The following is a 13,420-nucleotide window of genomic DNA, read 5'->3' as shown; positions in this document are numbered from 1 at the left end:
ACTAACTGGTGACTATCACCACTGCAACATTAGTAGTGAGTATTTTTTTCTGAATTCTTGGGGTGAACTAGATAGTGAAAGAGAAGAAAATGTACACAGTAGAAAGAGGTACAGAGCAGTGGGGGGTGATTTTATTTATAAAACTATTTCGATACTGAGAGCACTCAAAAGCAGAACCTTAGTGTCCAGATTCCAATAAAAGCATACTCATAGAGAAATTCCCAGTTCAATGTAAGGCGGCATGAATTTCAGTCGTTTTCTGAATACATTTACAAACCTGCCTCAGTTTTCTTACTGGAAAACAGTATGATTAAATTAGATGAACTGAGAATCCTTTCTAGTTAACCACCTATGAAATTATTAGTGCACCTCTCTCTTATTCTATTCTACTGACTTTTTTATTTTTCATACATTGATAATTAAATAGCAATTTCCAAGCTCATGACTGTTACATGAATAATGATAGTCAGTGGTAGAGGTTTCATGGTTACAGTGAGTGAATGATGACTCAGTATGTGTCTATTTAAGATTCAAGACATTCTTGGAAAGCATAGCATGTGGTGAATAATGTGGACATTGGAGCCACACTGCCTCAGCTAAAACTGCATCTTCACCACTTACATGTGACTCTGGGCCACTTGCTAAACCTCTCTATGCCACACTTCGATTTAAGACATCTTAGGGTTGTTTTATTACAGTAAAGTAAAGTGCCTAGAACACTGGCTGGCACCTCGTTAAGGCTCATAAATGGTAGCTATTACTCATGTTCCTGAATGCTTCACTGTGAACATTGGATCAGAACTCATCATCTGGATCTTTGTCAATTTAAAAAGATTTATAGACATAGTCCAGGGAAAAAGCAAGAAGATTCCTGTAATTCAGGAAAGGCTTTTGGGGAGCACAATATAATTGTATGTCTTAGGAATTATCTATTTAATTATGTATGAGTAGTGATTTTAGCTGTGATTGAATGTATCTTGACAAGATCAGGCAGAATTATGGTAGAAAAATTAGACCCCTCATCAGAGAGAGAGAGCTATGTGGTAGAGAATGAAAAAAGGGTCAAATCAGAAAACAAAGTAGTTATAATAAATAAGTTAATATCCACAGTTAATAAGGAGATTAAATTTAATGTGATAATTGAGGTAAGTATTCTACTAAAAATCTTCATAAAGACTTTTTAGTGAGGAAATACAGGAAGCACAACCTCCTGTTGGTCCGTGGGTTGACTCAGGAGGCTTCTTCGGGTAGCCAAACAAATGTAGACCAAATCTGAAAAGAAAGATAGAAAGAAAGAAAGAAAGAAAAAGAAAGAAAGAAAGAAAGAGAGAAAGAAAGAGAGAGAGAAAGAAAGAAAGAGAGACAGAAAGAAAGAAAGAGAAAAAAAGAAAGAAAGAAAAAGAAAGAAGGAAAGAAGGAAAGAGAAAGAAAGGAAAGAAAGAAAATGAAGGAAGGAAGGAAGGAAAGAAGGAAGGAAGGAAGGAAGGAAGGAAGGAAGGAAGGAAGGAAAACTCACAAGAAGAACTAAACACATTGATTTCCCAAAGTCTCTAGATCTGATGATTAAGGACAAACTTAAATTACAGAGGACAATGAGACAAGTAGAGATACAAACCCAAACTTTCTGATAACTCACTGGTAGGAAAACTGCAGAATTTCTACACCTCAAATTTAGACAAGATGATTCCATTTATGTAGATCTGGCAGTGAAGGAGGATGTGTGCAAAGGGAGTTTGAGCTTCCTCTAAACACTAACTGTGCTGAACATTCCACATATCTCCTTCACATTACCACTTCCAGCTGATTACAGAGTTATGCCATTGTTGAAGCCATAAACTGATAGAGACACATCTGTTAAAGAATACAAGGGAATAATGTAGTCTATAGCCAATTCTATTATTTGTTCACACCTTATTGCTGCAAGGCTTAGTGCCTTTTCCCCTTTTCATCATCAAACCTAGATTTCAAAAAGATAATTCTACTTAGAAATTTAAATGCTTACTTGTAAAAAAATAGGGTACAGAAACTATCCTTTATAGTTTAAATAATTTAAACTATCATACTTTAAATGCTGAAACATAGCATTACTAGGCTTTCAATGCAAACTTCTAATTTAACATTTTTCTAGGGACAGTGAAGATATTTAACAGAAAAATCGAACTGGGAAAAATATAATAAAGTTAGTTTTGTGATAAGTTCTAGTGCAGTTTTTGTCATAAATTACAAGTGAATTCTGTAAGTAAGGCTGTCTGTCTGCTTAAGGGAAGAAAACTTTGGATTTGCTGGATCTGAATCGGCTTCATAAACTCCACTGGGAGCACTGCTGGGCTCCTGGACTGAGAACAATTGAATACCGTGGGCTTCGTGAAGGATTTTCGGCCAAGGTTTGCCCTCAGCTTTGCAGAATGAAGCTTTGAGGTCTATCACCACCCACAGCCACCTTACAGCAGCCTTAACTGTGACCCTTGCTACACTGTGTCATTGTTTAAACGTTTGCCTATGTCCTCCAGGGCGTGATGGCAGGAACAATTATCTTCATCTGCCCCAACAGCGAGCAGGCACTCGGTAAACACGAATGAATGGGTGAGTGCACAGATGAATGGAGGTTACAAGATCTGTCTTTCCAATGGCCGGGGGGCATTTGGTCCCCACATTAAGGCTATTGGACATCTGCACAGGACGGTCCTATTTTTGATGTCCTTTGCTTTCTGAAAATAAAGTTGTGCTTTGGAGAATGACTTGTGAGCACATCTTTAGGGACCAAGAGTCAGTTTCTGTAAGGAGTGACTCATGGCTTGCCTTTGTCTCTTGGGAATACTTTTCTAACCAGGGTTGCTCTCACCTGAGACATTCTCCACCCGTGGAATCTCAGGGTCCCAGGCTGCAGCGCATCATGACCTCCAACTGGCTCCTGATCTCCAGCTTTCCTGTCATTGAAAGCTTCGGAAGTTTACTGGCTCTGCTCCCGCCTGTTTTCTTTCTGACTCTATCTGGCAGCCCGATGCCACCCAGTACAGTAAGTGACACCAGTACTCTGAAAAGCATCATCATCCTTGGACAGACTGAGCACTCAGCGCCTTCAGCCACAATTTCAGGATCACTTCCTTGTGAGCTGCTGCCTCCGAAATCTCCTTTGAAGTCTAGACATCTTTCTCCAGCTTCAAAACTGTAGACATAACTTGTTCATCTTCATTTACTTTCCACTTTGCCCGCTGTCCTCTCTGTGTTCCCCAAATCAGAGAATAGCCCACCATCCCCCAGGTAACCTATCTGGATTCCTCCCCATTCACCCACCTTGCCAGGTGCAGGTGAGGATGGTGCACCAGACAAGGTAGCTGTCCCCCAAAATGTGCCCTGTGCAAGCAGTGCCCCGTCTCCATGCTTATTTCCCCAGTGTCTGGCGGGGAGCCAGGTGACATCATAAATACTTGCTAAATAAAAAAAAAAAAAACATTTTTCTAGATAAAAATGATTTAATATACTTTCCTGAGAACATGCCATTTTCAAAAGACAAATTTCCATAATAACAAAAAACTCTATAACATTATATTTCATAGTTACCGTCTTATAAACTATTTAAATGACAGTAGACTAGGTACCTTCCTGAGCATATATATCTACGAGTATGTTTGCTCAGATAATTTTTAGACTCATAAGTAAAATCCGGTATTTTGTTTCTAAAACAATACAGGCATTTGTTCCTTTGTACTCTAACACACGTGACATGATCTGGCATTTTAAGTTCTCTAATCAAATATGTCTAAAAGTAATTGTAGACCTTTATTAATATAACATGTAAAATATAACATCTCATAAACTAAGATTATATAACTATTGGTTTATTATACATGTAATATGTAACATGTTTCTCTTATTTGGCAAATGGAAAAATACAACCAATTAGGCTGTGTATTAAAACCAAATATACATTGTATATTCTGATAAATTTTCATGTTGCTAGCTTAATTTTTCCAATTATTTTTTTCAATAAAACCATTGGTTTTCAAAGCATTAGCTATATTTCAACATATCACAGGTATTTTCAATGAATATAGCTGTCAATGGTTTCAAATACTCACCTCTTGGTCCTGAAAAGAAATGCCTCTGTCACTGAGGATTGCTGAAGATACTTCATGCATCTATGTGTGATCATCAAACACAGGAATATACATGGCTGATCCATGGATATAGAATTAGGTCCTAGTGGCTACAGTTTCCATAGTTCCACATAGGCTTCTCATTATCTCAGTCTTTAGAGAAGTATACGATTCTCTTTAGGGAAGTATAGCACCAAAGCAGATGACCAAAATATAAAGATGCTTTATCATGATGTCAATTATTTACTGTACAAAGCTAATCAAACATTCTCACATGCTGGAAAATTTCTTCATAGAAAAACAAAGAGACGATTTCTGTATGACTGTGTAAAAGTTGACCTAATCAGTGGAAATTAACCTGGACAAGACCCTTATTATGTGACACAAGTATCAAGAATAAAACGTATTACTTTTAAGTTTTCTCAATTATGGTGAAGCAACCAGAATTACTTTACTATGATTCAGGATTTATGACAATATTCATGTGCCCAGCTATTAAGCTTTGGCCGAAGCCAAATTATTTCTTTTTTTTTTTTTTGAGACAGAGTCTTGCTCAGTCGCCCAGGCTGGAGTGCAGTGGCGCGATCCCAGCTCACTGCAAGCTCCAACTCCCGGGTTCACACCATTCTCCTGCCTCAGCCTCTGGAGTAGCTGGGATTACAGGTGGCCGCCATCACGCCCAGCTAATTTTTTTTTGTATTTTTAGTAGAGATGGGGCTTCACTGTGTTAGCCAAGGATAGCCTCGATCTCCTGACCTCATGATCCGCCCATCTCAGCCTCCCAAAGTGCTGGGATTACAGGCATGAGCCACCGTACTTGGCCAAATTATTCAATCTTTCATTCATTCAACTAGCATATCCTTAAGACCACTTCTTTTCTAAGTAAAAGCATGTTTTTCTATCTCCCCAGTCTCATCCCAGGAAATTGAATACTTTCACACATTTTTACAAGCAACGGTAGATATGAAAAGAAAACATTACACCTAGAGGACTAGATACCAACTGAAGACATACTCTAACTTGAACAGAAATTTAACTTTTTTGATATATCCTGGATTGTTCTATCAGGAAAATAATTATTCATTTATGTCTGTAGACAGTCTATGACTTTTACATCAACAGTTTTTAGAAAGAGACAGTAAGATCATTATAGATTAGTTAATTAGAATATTTGGAAAAATTCAAATGAGTAATCTCTTTGTAAACTTTTTTCTTAGAAAATCCCTAGAGAAAAAAGACTTGGCTCTTGCTAAGGAAAAGTAGCTAAATGAGAAATAATGTGAAAATCCTGTCATATGAAAAGAAAAATTCTAAAGTCAATTGAATAATAAATTATGAGTTTCATGTTGTGAAATGTTTAGGTAAGGCAAGTAATATTTTAGCCAGAATGAAAGAAGAACCAGCCCCAATTCTCTTCTCTAAAAATTTTCCCAGTAAAGAGGGCTTTACTCTTCCTGTTAGAAAGTCTGTGCCCAAGAAGCCCTGAGGCTCAGAGACAGAGAGCCTAAGAATGGAAGTTGACCTTCTGATTCTTGGAAAAATAGGTAATCACAGTGCTGCAGTTTTAGGTTAGAGTACAGGTTCTTGATCAAGACCTGTACCTATGTCAGATGTAACCATAATGATCTGTAGTCCATTGATATGGTTTGGCTGTGTACCCACCCAAATTTCACCTTGAATTGTATCTTATTTTTCTCTTGCAGCTGCCATGTAAGAAGTACCTTTCACCTCCCACCATGATTCTGAGGCCTCCCCAGCTGTGTGGAACTGCAGCTCCAATTAAACCTCTTTTTCTACCCAGTCTTGGGTATGCCTTCATCAGCAGTATGAAAATGGTCTAATACATCCATTAACTCAATTTTTAAATTTTATTCCCATATCAATTCAACAACTGTTGCTACAATAAAGAAATTTTGATTTTACAAATAAAGGAGCTGTGCTTATGGGCTTCCATTGTTATTTCTGTAACTTGGCTCACCATTAGCTCCATTGAACCCCTTTATCACATCACACGTTTAGTTAAATATTGGATCTTCGTGTCATATGAGTCTTAGATAAAGAGTCCCATAAATACCTAACTGAATGAGCTAAGGTCTTTATCATGTAATGGGCGCCATTAAAAGTTGGTAATTTTCAACCTAATAAATATCTAATACATGGGATAAATTCATCCACACTAAATGTAATATGTATTACTGCTAAACTTTGAAGAGCATGTCTATAAGCACTGTGCTGTCTTACTGGTAAGTGTTAAAAAATACACAAACATATCTTTAATTCTTACTAACAATCAGATATGAACAAAGGTACTGTGGTTTAAATTATGACTACAAATGAAGAACTAATATAAAAATAGGACTTAATTCTCTAAGTCCCTTCCAGCTGAATTCAATAACTACTAATACCAACACCCGGTGTGGAAGTGGATCCTTCCTCAGCCAAACCTTCATATGAGATGGTAGCCCCCAAAGCACCTTGCTTACAGTTTTATGAGAGACTTTGAAGCATGGGAATCTGCTAAACCATCCTTAGTTTCATGACCTGCAGAAATTGAGAATGAGTGTTGTTTGAATCAACGTTCTGAAATAATTTGCTATGAATAAATATCAGGGGAACCCACCACTGATAATTCAACGTTATATCATGTAGGTTCTTTTCTATTTCCATAAATGTTAGCTGGTCTGAGAAATAAAGGGAAAGACTACAAAAGAGAGAAATTTTAAAGCTGGGTATCCGGGAGAGACATCACATGTTGGCAGGTTCCATCATGCCCCTTGAGCCATAAAACCAGCAAGTTTTTATTAGCAATTTTCAAAGGGGAGGGAGTGTACGAATAGGGTGTGGGTCACAGAGATCACATGCTTCAAGGGCAACAAAATATCACAAGGCAGAAGGACAGAGCGAAAGTAGAATCACTAATGAACTTCTATGTCCTGCTGTGCACGCATTGTCAGGGTTCAAGAGCAGAGAGCCGGTCTGTCTAGAATTTGCCAGGCTGGAATTTCCTAATCCTAGCAAGCCTGTGGGTGCTGCAGGGGACTAGGGCATGTTTCATCCCTATCTATATCTGCATAAGGCAGACATTCCCAGGGTGGCCATTTTAGAGCCCCCCCACCCCCCAGGAATGCATTATTTTCCTAGGGTTGTTAACTATTAATATGCCCTACTGGGGAAAGAATTCAGCAATATTTCTCTTACTCATTTTCAGTAATAAGAGAAATATGGCTCTGTCCTGCCCAGCCCACAGGCAGCCAGACCTAATGGTTATCTCCCTTGTTCCCTGAACATCACTGTTATCCTGTTCTTTTTTCAAAGTGTCCAAATTTCATATTGTTTAAACAATTTGTGCAGTTAATGCAATTATCACAGGGTCCTGAGGTGACATACATCCTCAGCTTATGAAGGTGACAGGATTAAGAGATTAAAGGCAGGCATAGAAAATCACAAGAGTATTGATTGAGGAAGTGATAAATGTCCATGAAATCTTCACAGTTTATGATCAGAGATTGCAGTAAAGACAGGTGTTAAGAAATTATAAAAGTATTAATTTGGGGAACTAATAAATGTCCATGAAATCTTCAGGATTTATGTTCTTCTGCTATAGTTTCAGCCAGTCCCTCCGTTCAGGGTGTCTGACTTCCCATAACAAATAACCCATAAATACATCTAGGATATGCTTCAAATATTGTGAAACATGCCAACAAATATTTAGTCAATCTATGAATCCAGAAAAAAGGCACGATGCAAATAAGCAAATATTTAGAACTCAGCAAAAACAAAAACATATCAAAATGTGTGAGGTGTGATCAAAACAGTACTAGAAGAAACACGTATAGCTATACATGCTTACATTTAAAATAAATGTTTAAAACCAGTCATCTGAGCTTTCACCTTAAGAAGCTAGAACAAGAGGAGTAAATAAATGCCAAGGTAAGTAAATAAAAGGACATAAGATCAAAAACCAATTAAATGAGAGACATAAAATAGAGAAAAAATAGCCCAAAATTGGTAGTTTTATAATGAAATTGATAAACTGTTAGCAAGAGTGATCAAGAGAAAACAAAGAGAAATTCAAATTATCTATATCAGAAATAATAAAACAAATAATCATCCCACAGATCCGTTGGACATTAAAAGGTTAGAAAACTTTTGTTATAAAATACATTATTTCAATTAATTTGATAGCTTAGATGAATTATGCCAAATGTAGGGAAAGGACAACCTTCCTAAAATGATACAAAGAGAAACTGAAACATTCCTATATATTTCAAAGTAATGAGCTAAACTTACTTGTACATAACATGACAGTGTTGCAGAAAACCCTAAAAAATCTACAGACATAATTATGCAGGAATAAGGATTAAATTTAACAAATTTACAGGACTCAACCCTCAAAAAAAAATTCAATTTTCTATATATGTGCTAGGAACAATGACAACTGGAATTTGTTTATTATTATTATTATACTTTAAGTTTTAGGGTACATGTGCACAATGTGCAGGTTTGTTACATATGTATCCATGTGCCATGTTGATTTCCTGCACCCACTAACTCGTCATTTAGCATTAGGTAAATTTCCTAATGCTGTCCCTCTCCCCTCCCTCCACCCCACAACTTGGAGTGTGATGTTCCCCTTCCTGTGTCCATGAGTTCTCATTGTTCAATCCCCACCTATGAGTGAGAACATGCGGTGTTTGGTTTTTTGTCCTTGCAACAGTTTACTGAGAATGATGTTTTCCAGTTTCATCCATGTCCCTACAAAGGACATGAACTCATCATTTTTTATGGCTGCATGGTATTCCATGGTGTATATGTGCCACATTTTCTTAAGCCAGTCTATCATTGTTGGACATTTGGGTTTCTTCCAAGTCTTTGCTATTGTGAATGTGCCTCAATAAACATACGTGTGCATGTGTCTTTATAACAGCATGATTTATAGTCCTTTAGGTATATAACCAGTAATGAGATGGCTGGGTCAAATGGTATTTCTAGTTCTAGATCCCTGAGGAATTGCCACACAGACTTCCACAATGGTTGAACTAGTTTACAGTCCCACCAACAGTGTAAAAGTGTTCCTATTTCTCCACATCCTCTCCAGCACCTGTTGTTTCCTGACTCTTGAATGATGGCCATACTAACTGGTGTGAGATGGTATCTCATTGTGGTTTTGATTTGCATTTCTCTGGTGGCCAGTGATGATGAGCATTTTTGCATGTGTTTTTTGACTGCATAAATGCCTTCTTTTGAGAAGTGTCTGTTCATGTCCTTTGCCCACTTTTTGATGGGGTTGTTTGTTTTTTTCTTGTAAATTTGTTTGAGTTCATTGTAGATTCTGGATATTAGCCCTTTGTCAGATGAGTAGGTTGTGAAAATTTTCTCCCATTTTATAGGTTGCCTGTTCACTCTGATGGTAGTTTCTTTTGCTGTGCAGAAGCTCTTTAGTTTAATTAGATTCCATGTGTCAATTTTGGCTTTTGTTGCCATTGCTTTTGGTGTTTTAGACATGAAGTCCTTGCCCACGCCTATGTACTGAATGGTATTGCCTAGGTTTTCTTCTAGGGTTTTTATGGTTTTAGGTCTAACATGTAAGTCTTTAATCCATCTTGAATTAATTTTTGTATAAGGTGTAAGGAAGGGATCCAGTTTCAACTTTCTACATATGGCTAGCCAGTTTTCCCAGCACCATTTATTAAATAGGGAAATCTTATCCCATTGCATGTTTTGTCAGCTTTGTCAAAGATCAGATAGTTGTATATATGCGGCATTATTTCTGAGGGCTCTGTTCTGTTCCATTGATCTGTGTCTCTGTTTTATTACCAGTACTTTGCTGTTTTGGTTACTGTAGCCTTGTAGTATAGTTTGAAGTCAGGTAGCATGGGGCCTCCAGCTTTTTTCTTTTGGCTTAGGATTGACTTGGCGATGCAGGCTCTTTTTTGGTCCCATATGAACTTTAAGGTAGTTTTTTCCAATTCTGTGAAGAAAGTCATTGTTAGCTTGATGGGGATGGCATTGAATCTATAAGTTACCTTGGGCAGTATGGCCATTTTCACGATATTGATTCTTCCAACCCAAGAGCATGGAATGTTCTTCCATTTTTTGTATCTTCATTTATTTCATTGAGCAGTGGTTTGTAGTTCTCCTGGAAGAGGTCCTTCACGTCCCTTGTAAGTTGGATTCCTAGATATTTTATTATCTTTGAGGCAATTGTGAATGGGAGTTCACTAATGATTTGGCTCTCTGTTTGTCTGTGATTGGTGTACAAGAATACTTGTGATTTTTGTACATTGATTTTGTATCCTGAGACTTTGCTGAAGTTGCTTATCAGCTTAAGGAGATTTTGGGCTGAGACAATGGGGTTTTCTAGATATACTATCATGTCATCTGCAAACAGGGACAATTTGACTTCCTCTTTTCCTAATTGAATATCTTTTATTTCCTTCTCCTGCCTGATTGCCCTGTCCAGAACTTCCAAGAGTTTTTCTATAGCACTTTTCATCTCTGAATTTCTCAATATGTATATAAAAGGGTTCAACATGGGTGTGATAACTGTATAAAACACAGTCCTGAATTTATCAATAGCGAAGTTTGAGACAGGTCTAACATACATGAAAATACAGGGAACAAAGAAGAGGACAACCACGGTAATGTGGGAGCTGCAGGTAGACAGGGCTTTACGCCTCCCTTCCTGACTGTAAGCTTTAAGGGAGTTTAGGATGAGTCCATAGGAAATTAGTAGAAGGGTGAAGAACGCCATACAGATTGCTCCACCATTGAAAACCACAGCGAGGCCTATAAAGTAGGTATCAGTGCATACCACTTCCAATAATGGGTACATGTCACAGAAAAAGTGGTCAATGACATTGGGGCCACAGAAAGGGAGACTGTACACAACAACAATTTGAAACACAGAATGCACAAAATCTCCAGTCACGGCCACCAGCAGCAGAAAAACACACACCAGTCGATTCATGATGGTCAAATAACGCAGTGGCTTACAGATGGCAACATAGCGATCATAGGCCATCCCAACCAGAAGGAAGATCTCTGTACCACCAAACAAGTGATCTATAAATAGCAGGCACATGCAAGCTGGGAAGGAAATAGTCTTTTTATCACAGAGTAAGTCTACAATCAATACGGGAGAAATGGTAGTGGAATACACAGCATCTATAAATGACGGGCAGGCAAGGAAGAAATACACTGGGGAGCCCAAGGAAGGACTGGCAATAATAGTCACCACAATAAGTAGGTTCCCCACCATGGTCACAATATATGTGAGTAAAAACATGACAAATAATGCTTTTTGCACACTAGGATCCTGAGAAAAGCCTAGGAGGACAAATTCTGTAATATTGTTATTATTTCTCATTTACTCTTCTTTCAGGCTTGTATCAAAGAGCTCAGGAGAACAGTATCTGTAATGAAAAAGTGAACAGAAATATGATTACATCCATTGTGTCACAGGGCACATCTTCATTGTTGCATCCTGAATAGTGATCCACACACAATAAACATTTAGTAAGTCTCTATTGAGTTTCTCATCCAAAGAGCTTAACTTCCCTTGACAATTCTAGTACTCCTCAAAGATTTTAGTTTCAGCCACAGGTAAAGGTTTCTACCTCCAAGTTTAGTGAATATTCTATAGAGAAGTGTTAAAGTCCCAAAAGCCATTCCTACATTTCATAACTTCTTATTAAAAACATTTTTCTTGGCAAAGAATTCAGCTATAATGAACAGGCAACAAGGTCTTGGTCTCAAGAAACTTACTTTCTGCTGGTGGTAACAAACTCTAAATAAATTAATTAACATAGATTTAGTCCTTTGTGTCTGTATGTGTGGTATCTTTATAATATGATCTGTGTAGCACCAAGAATAACATCTTCTGAAATATCTCACTCAATACTCTGGCCTTCTACTGTTAGACTTCATTCTTTCATGCCTCAAAGTATGTTCAGTCTTCATTAGTCTTTCATTAAATGCCAAAAGACAGGACTCTGAACTGTATAAATAGTGATGATATTACTTATTACATTGTTCCCTGTAGCAACTAGTTGTTCTGACTTTCTGACCACCATGTAAGGAGCTGTTATTCTCTCCATTTTATCCTTGCCTATGTTCCAATTTTTAAAACACTTTCATACAATATTCTAATTTTCAGCAGTTAATTTGAACTCAAGTGAACTACCTCATGATTATCATCAATTACCAAATATGCCATGAGGATTTTTTTCTGAATTCTTGGGATGAGCTATGAAGTGATAGAGGAGAAAACAGACACTGTAGAAAGAGGTACAGAACAGTGGGACATGGTCCTATTCATAACAGTGTTTAGATACCAAGAGCCCTCAAAAATGGAATCTTAGTTACCAGATTCCAAAAAGAAGCATACTCTAGGAGAAATAAGTTCAGTGTAAGGAGGTGTGGATTTGAGTCATTTTCTGAATGCATTTACAAGTCTTTCTAAGTTTGCTGTCTGGAAAACCCTGGGCATAAATTTGAGAAATTCAGAATCCTTTCTAGTCAACTATCTACAGAACTATTAGTGCAACTCTCCTTTATGGTATTCCACTGATAATGTTTTCATGGTTTATGAATTTATAATTAAGCATTTCCAAGCTCATGATTCCTACCTGAAAAATGGAAGTCAGTGGGACATGGAATTTCATGATTACAGTGAGTAAATAATGACTAAAAATTTCTCACCCAGTATGTACCTATTTAAGTGAGATCCAGGACATCCTTAGAGAGAAAGTGTAGCATGTGGTGAATAATGTGGACACTGGAGCCACGCTGCTTCAGCAACAACTTCAGCTTCACTATTTTTTGTGAGATTTTAGACCATTTACTAAAGCTCTCTGTCTCTTACTTTCATCATTTTTAGAATGGGGCTTCCAACAGACCTTACCTCTTAGAGTTGTTCTTTTATTAAAACAAATAAAGTGCTTAGAATACTGGCTGGCACCTGGTAAGGGCTCAATAAATGATAGCTGTTATTAGTGTTCTTGAATGCTCACTGTGAGCATAGAATCAAAACAAATCATGCAGATCTTTGTAAACTTGAAAAGATTTATAGGTGTAGTCCAGGAAAAATAAAGGGATAAGATATGTATAATTCAGGAAAGCCTTTTGGGGGCACACAATAAAATTGTATGCCTTAGAAAATAATAATTTAATTATATGAGTAGTAATTTTACCTGTGATGGAATGTATCTTGACGAGAATCAAACAGAATTATAGTGAAAAAGTTGGACCCAACATCGAGGAGAGCTCAGGAAATGAAAAGAAGGCTAAAATCAGAAAACAGAGAAATTGTAGTTAATAAA

General features: G+C 37.3%; 1 protein-coding gene across 1 annotated transcript; it reads right to left on the bottom strand.

Annotated features, from left to right (window-relative positions):
- Window positions 1-2,868: 2,868 nt before the first annotated feature.
- On the bottom strand, window positions 2,869-11,488 carry LOC100596293 (olfactory receptor 4A8-like). The gene is made up of 3 exons (XM_003281105.3): window positions 10,552-11,488; window positions 3,295-3,431; window positions 2,869-3,166 (listed from the first exon to the last, which is right to left on the bottom strand). Exons 1-3 carry the CDS (start codon window positions 11,464-11,466, stop codon window positions 2,869-2,871), a joined length of 1,350 nt encoding a protein of 449 aa, XP_003281153.2. The 5' UTR covers window positions 11,467-11,488.
- Window positions 11,489-13,420: the final 1,932 nt, after the last annotated feature.

The sequence above is a fragment of the Nomascus leucogenys genome, chromosome 4 (assembly GCF_006542625.1).
Source record: "Nomascus leucogenys isolate Asia chromosome 4, Asia_NLE_v1, whole genome shotgun sequence".
Taxonomy (NCBI): Eukaryota; Metazoa; Chordata; class Mammalia; order Primates; family Hylobatidae; genus Nomascus; species Nomascus leucogenys.
This window is presented reverse-complemented; position numbering and strand designations above follow the sequence as displayed.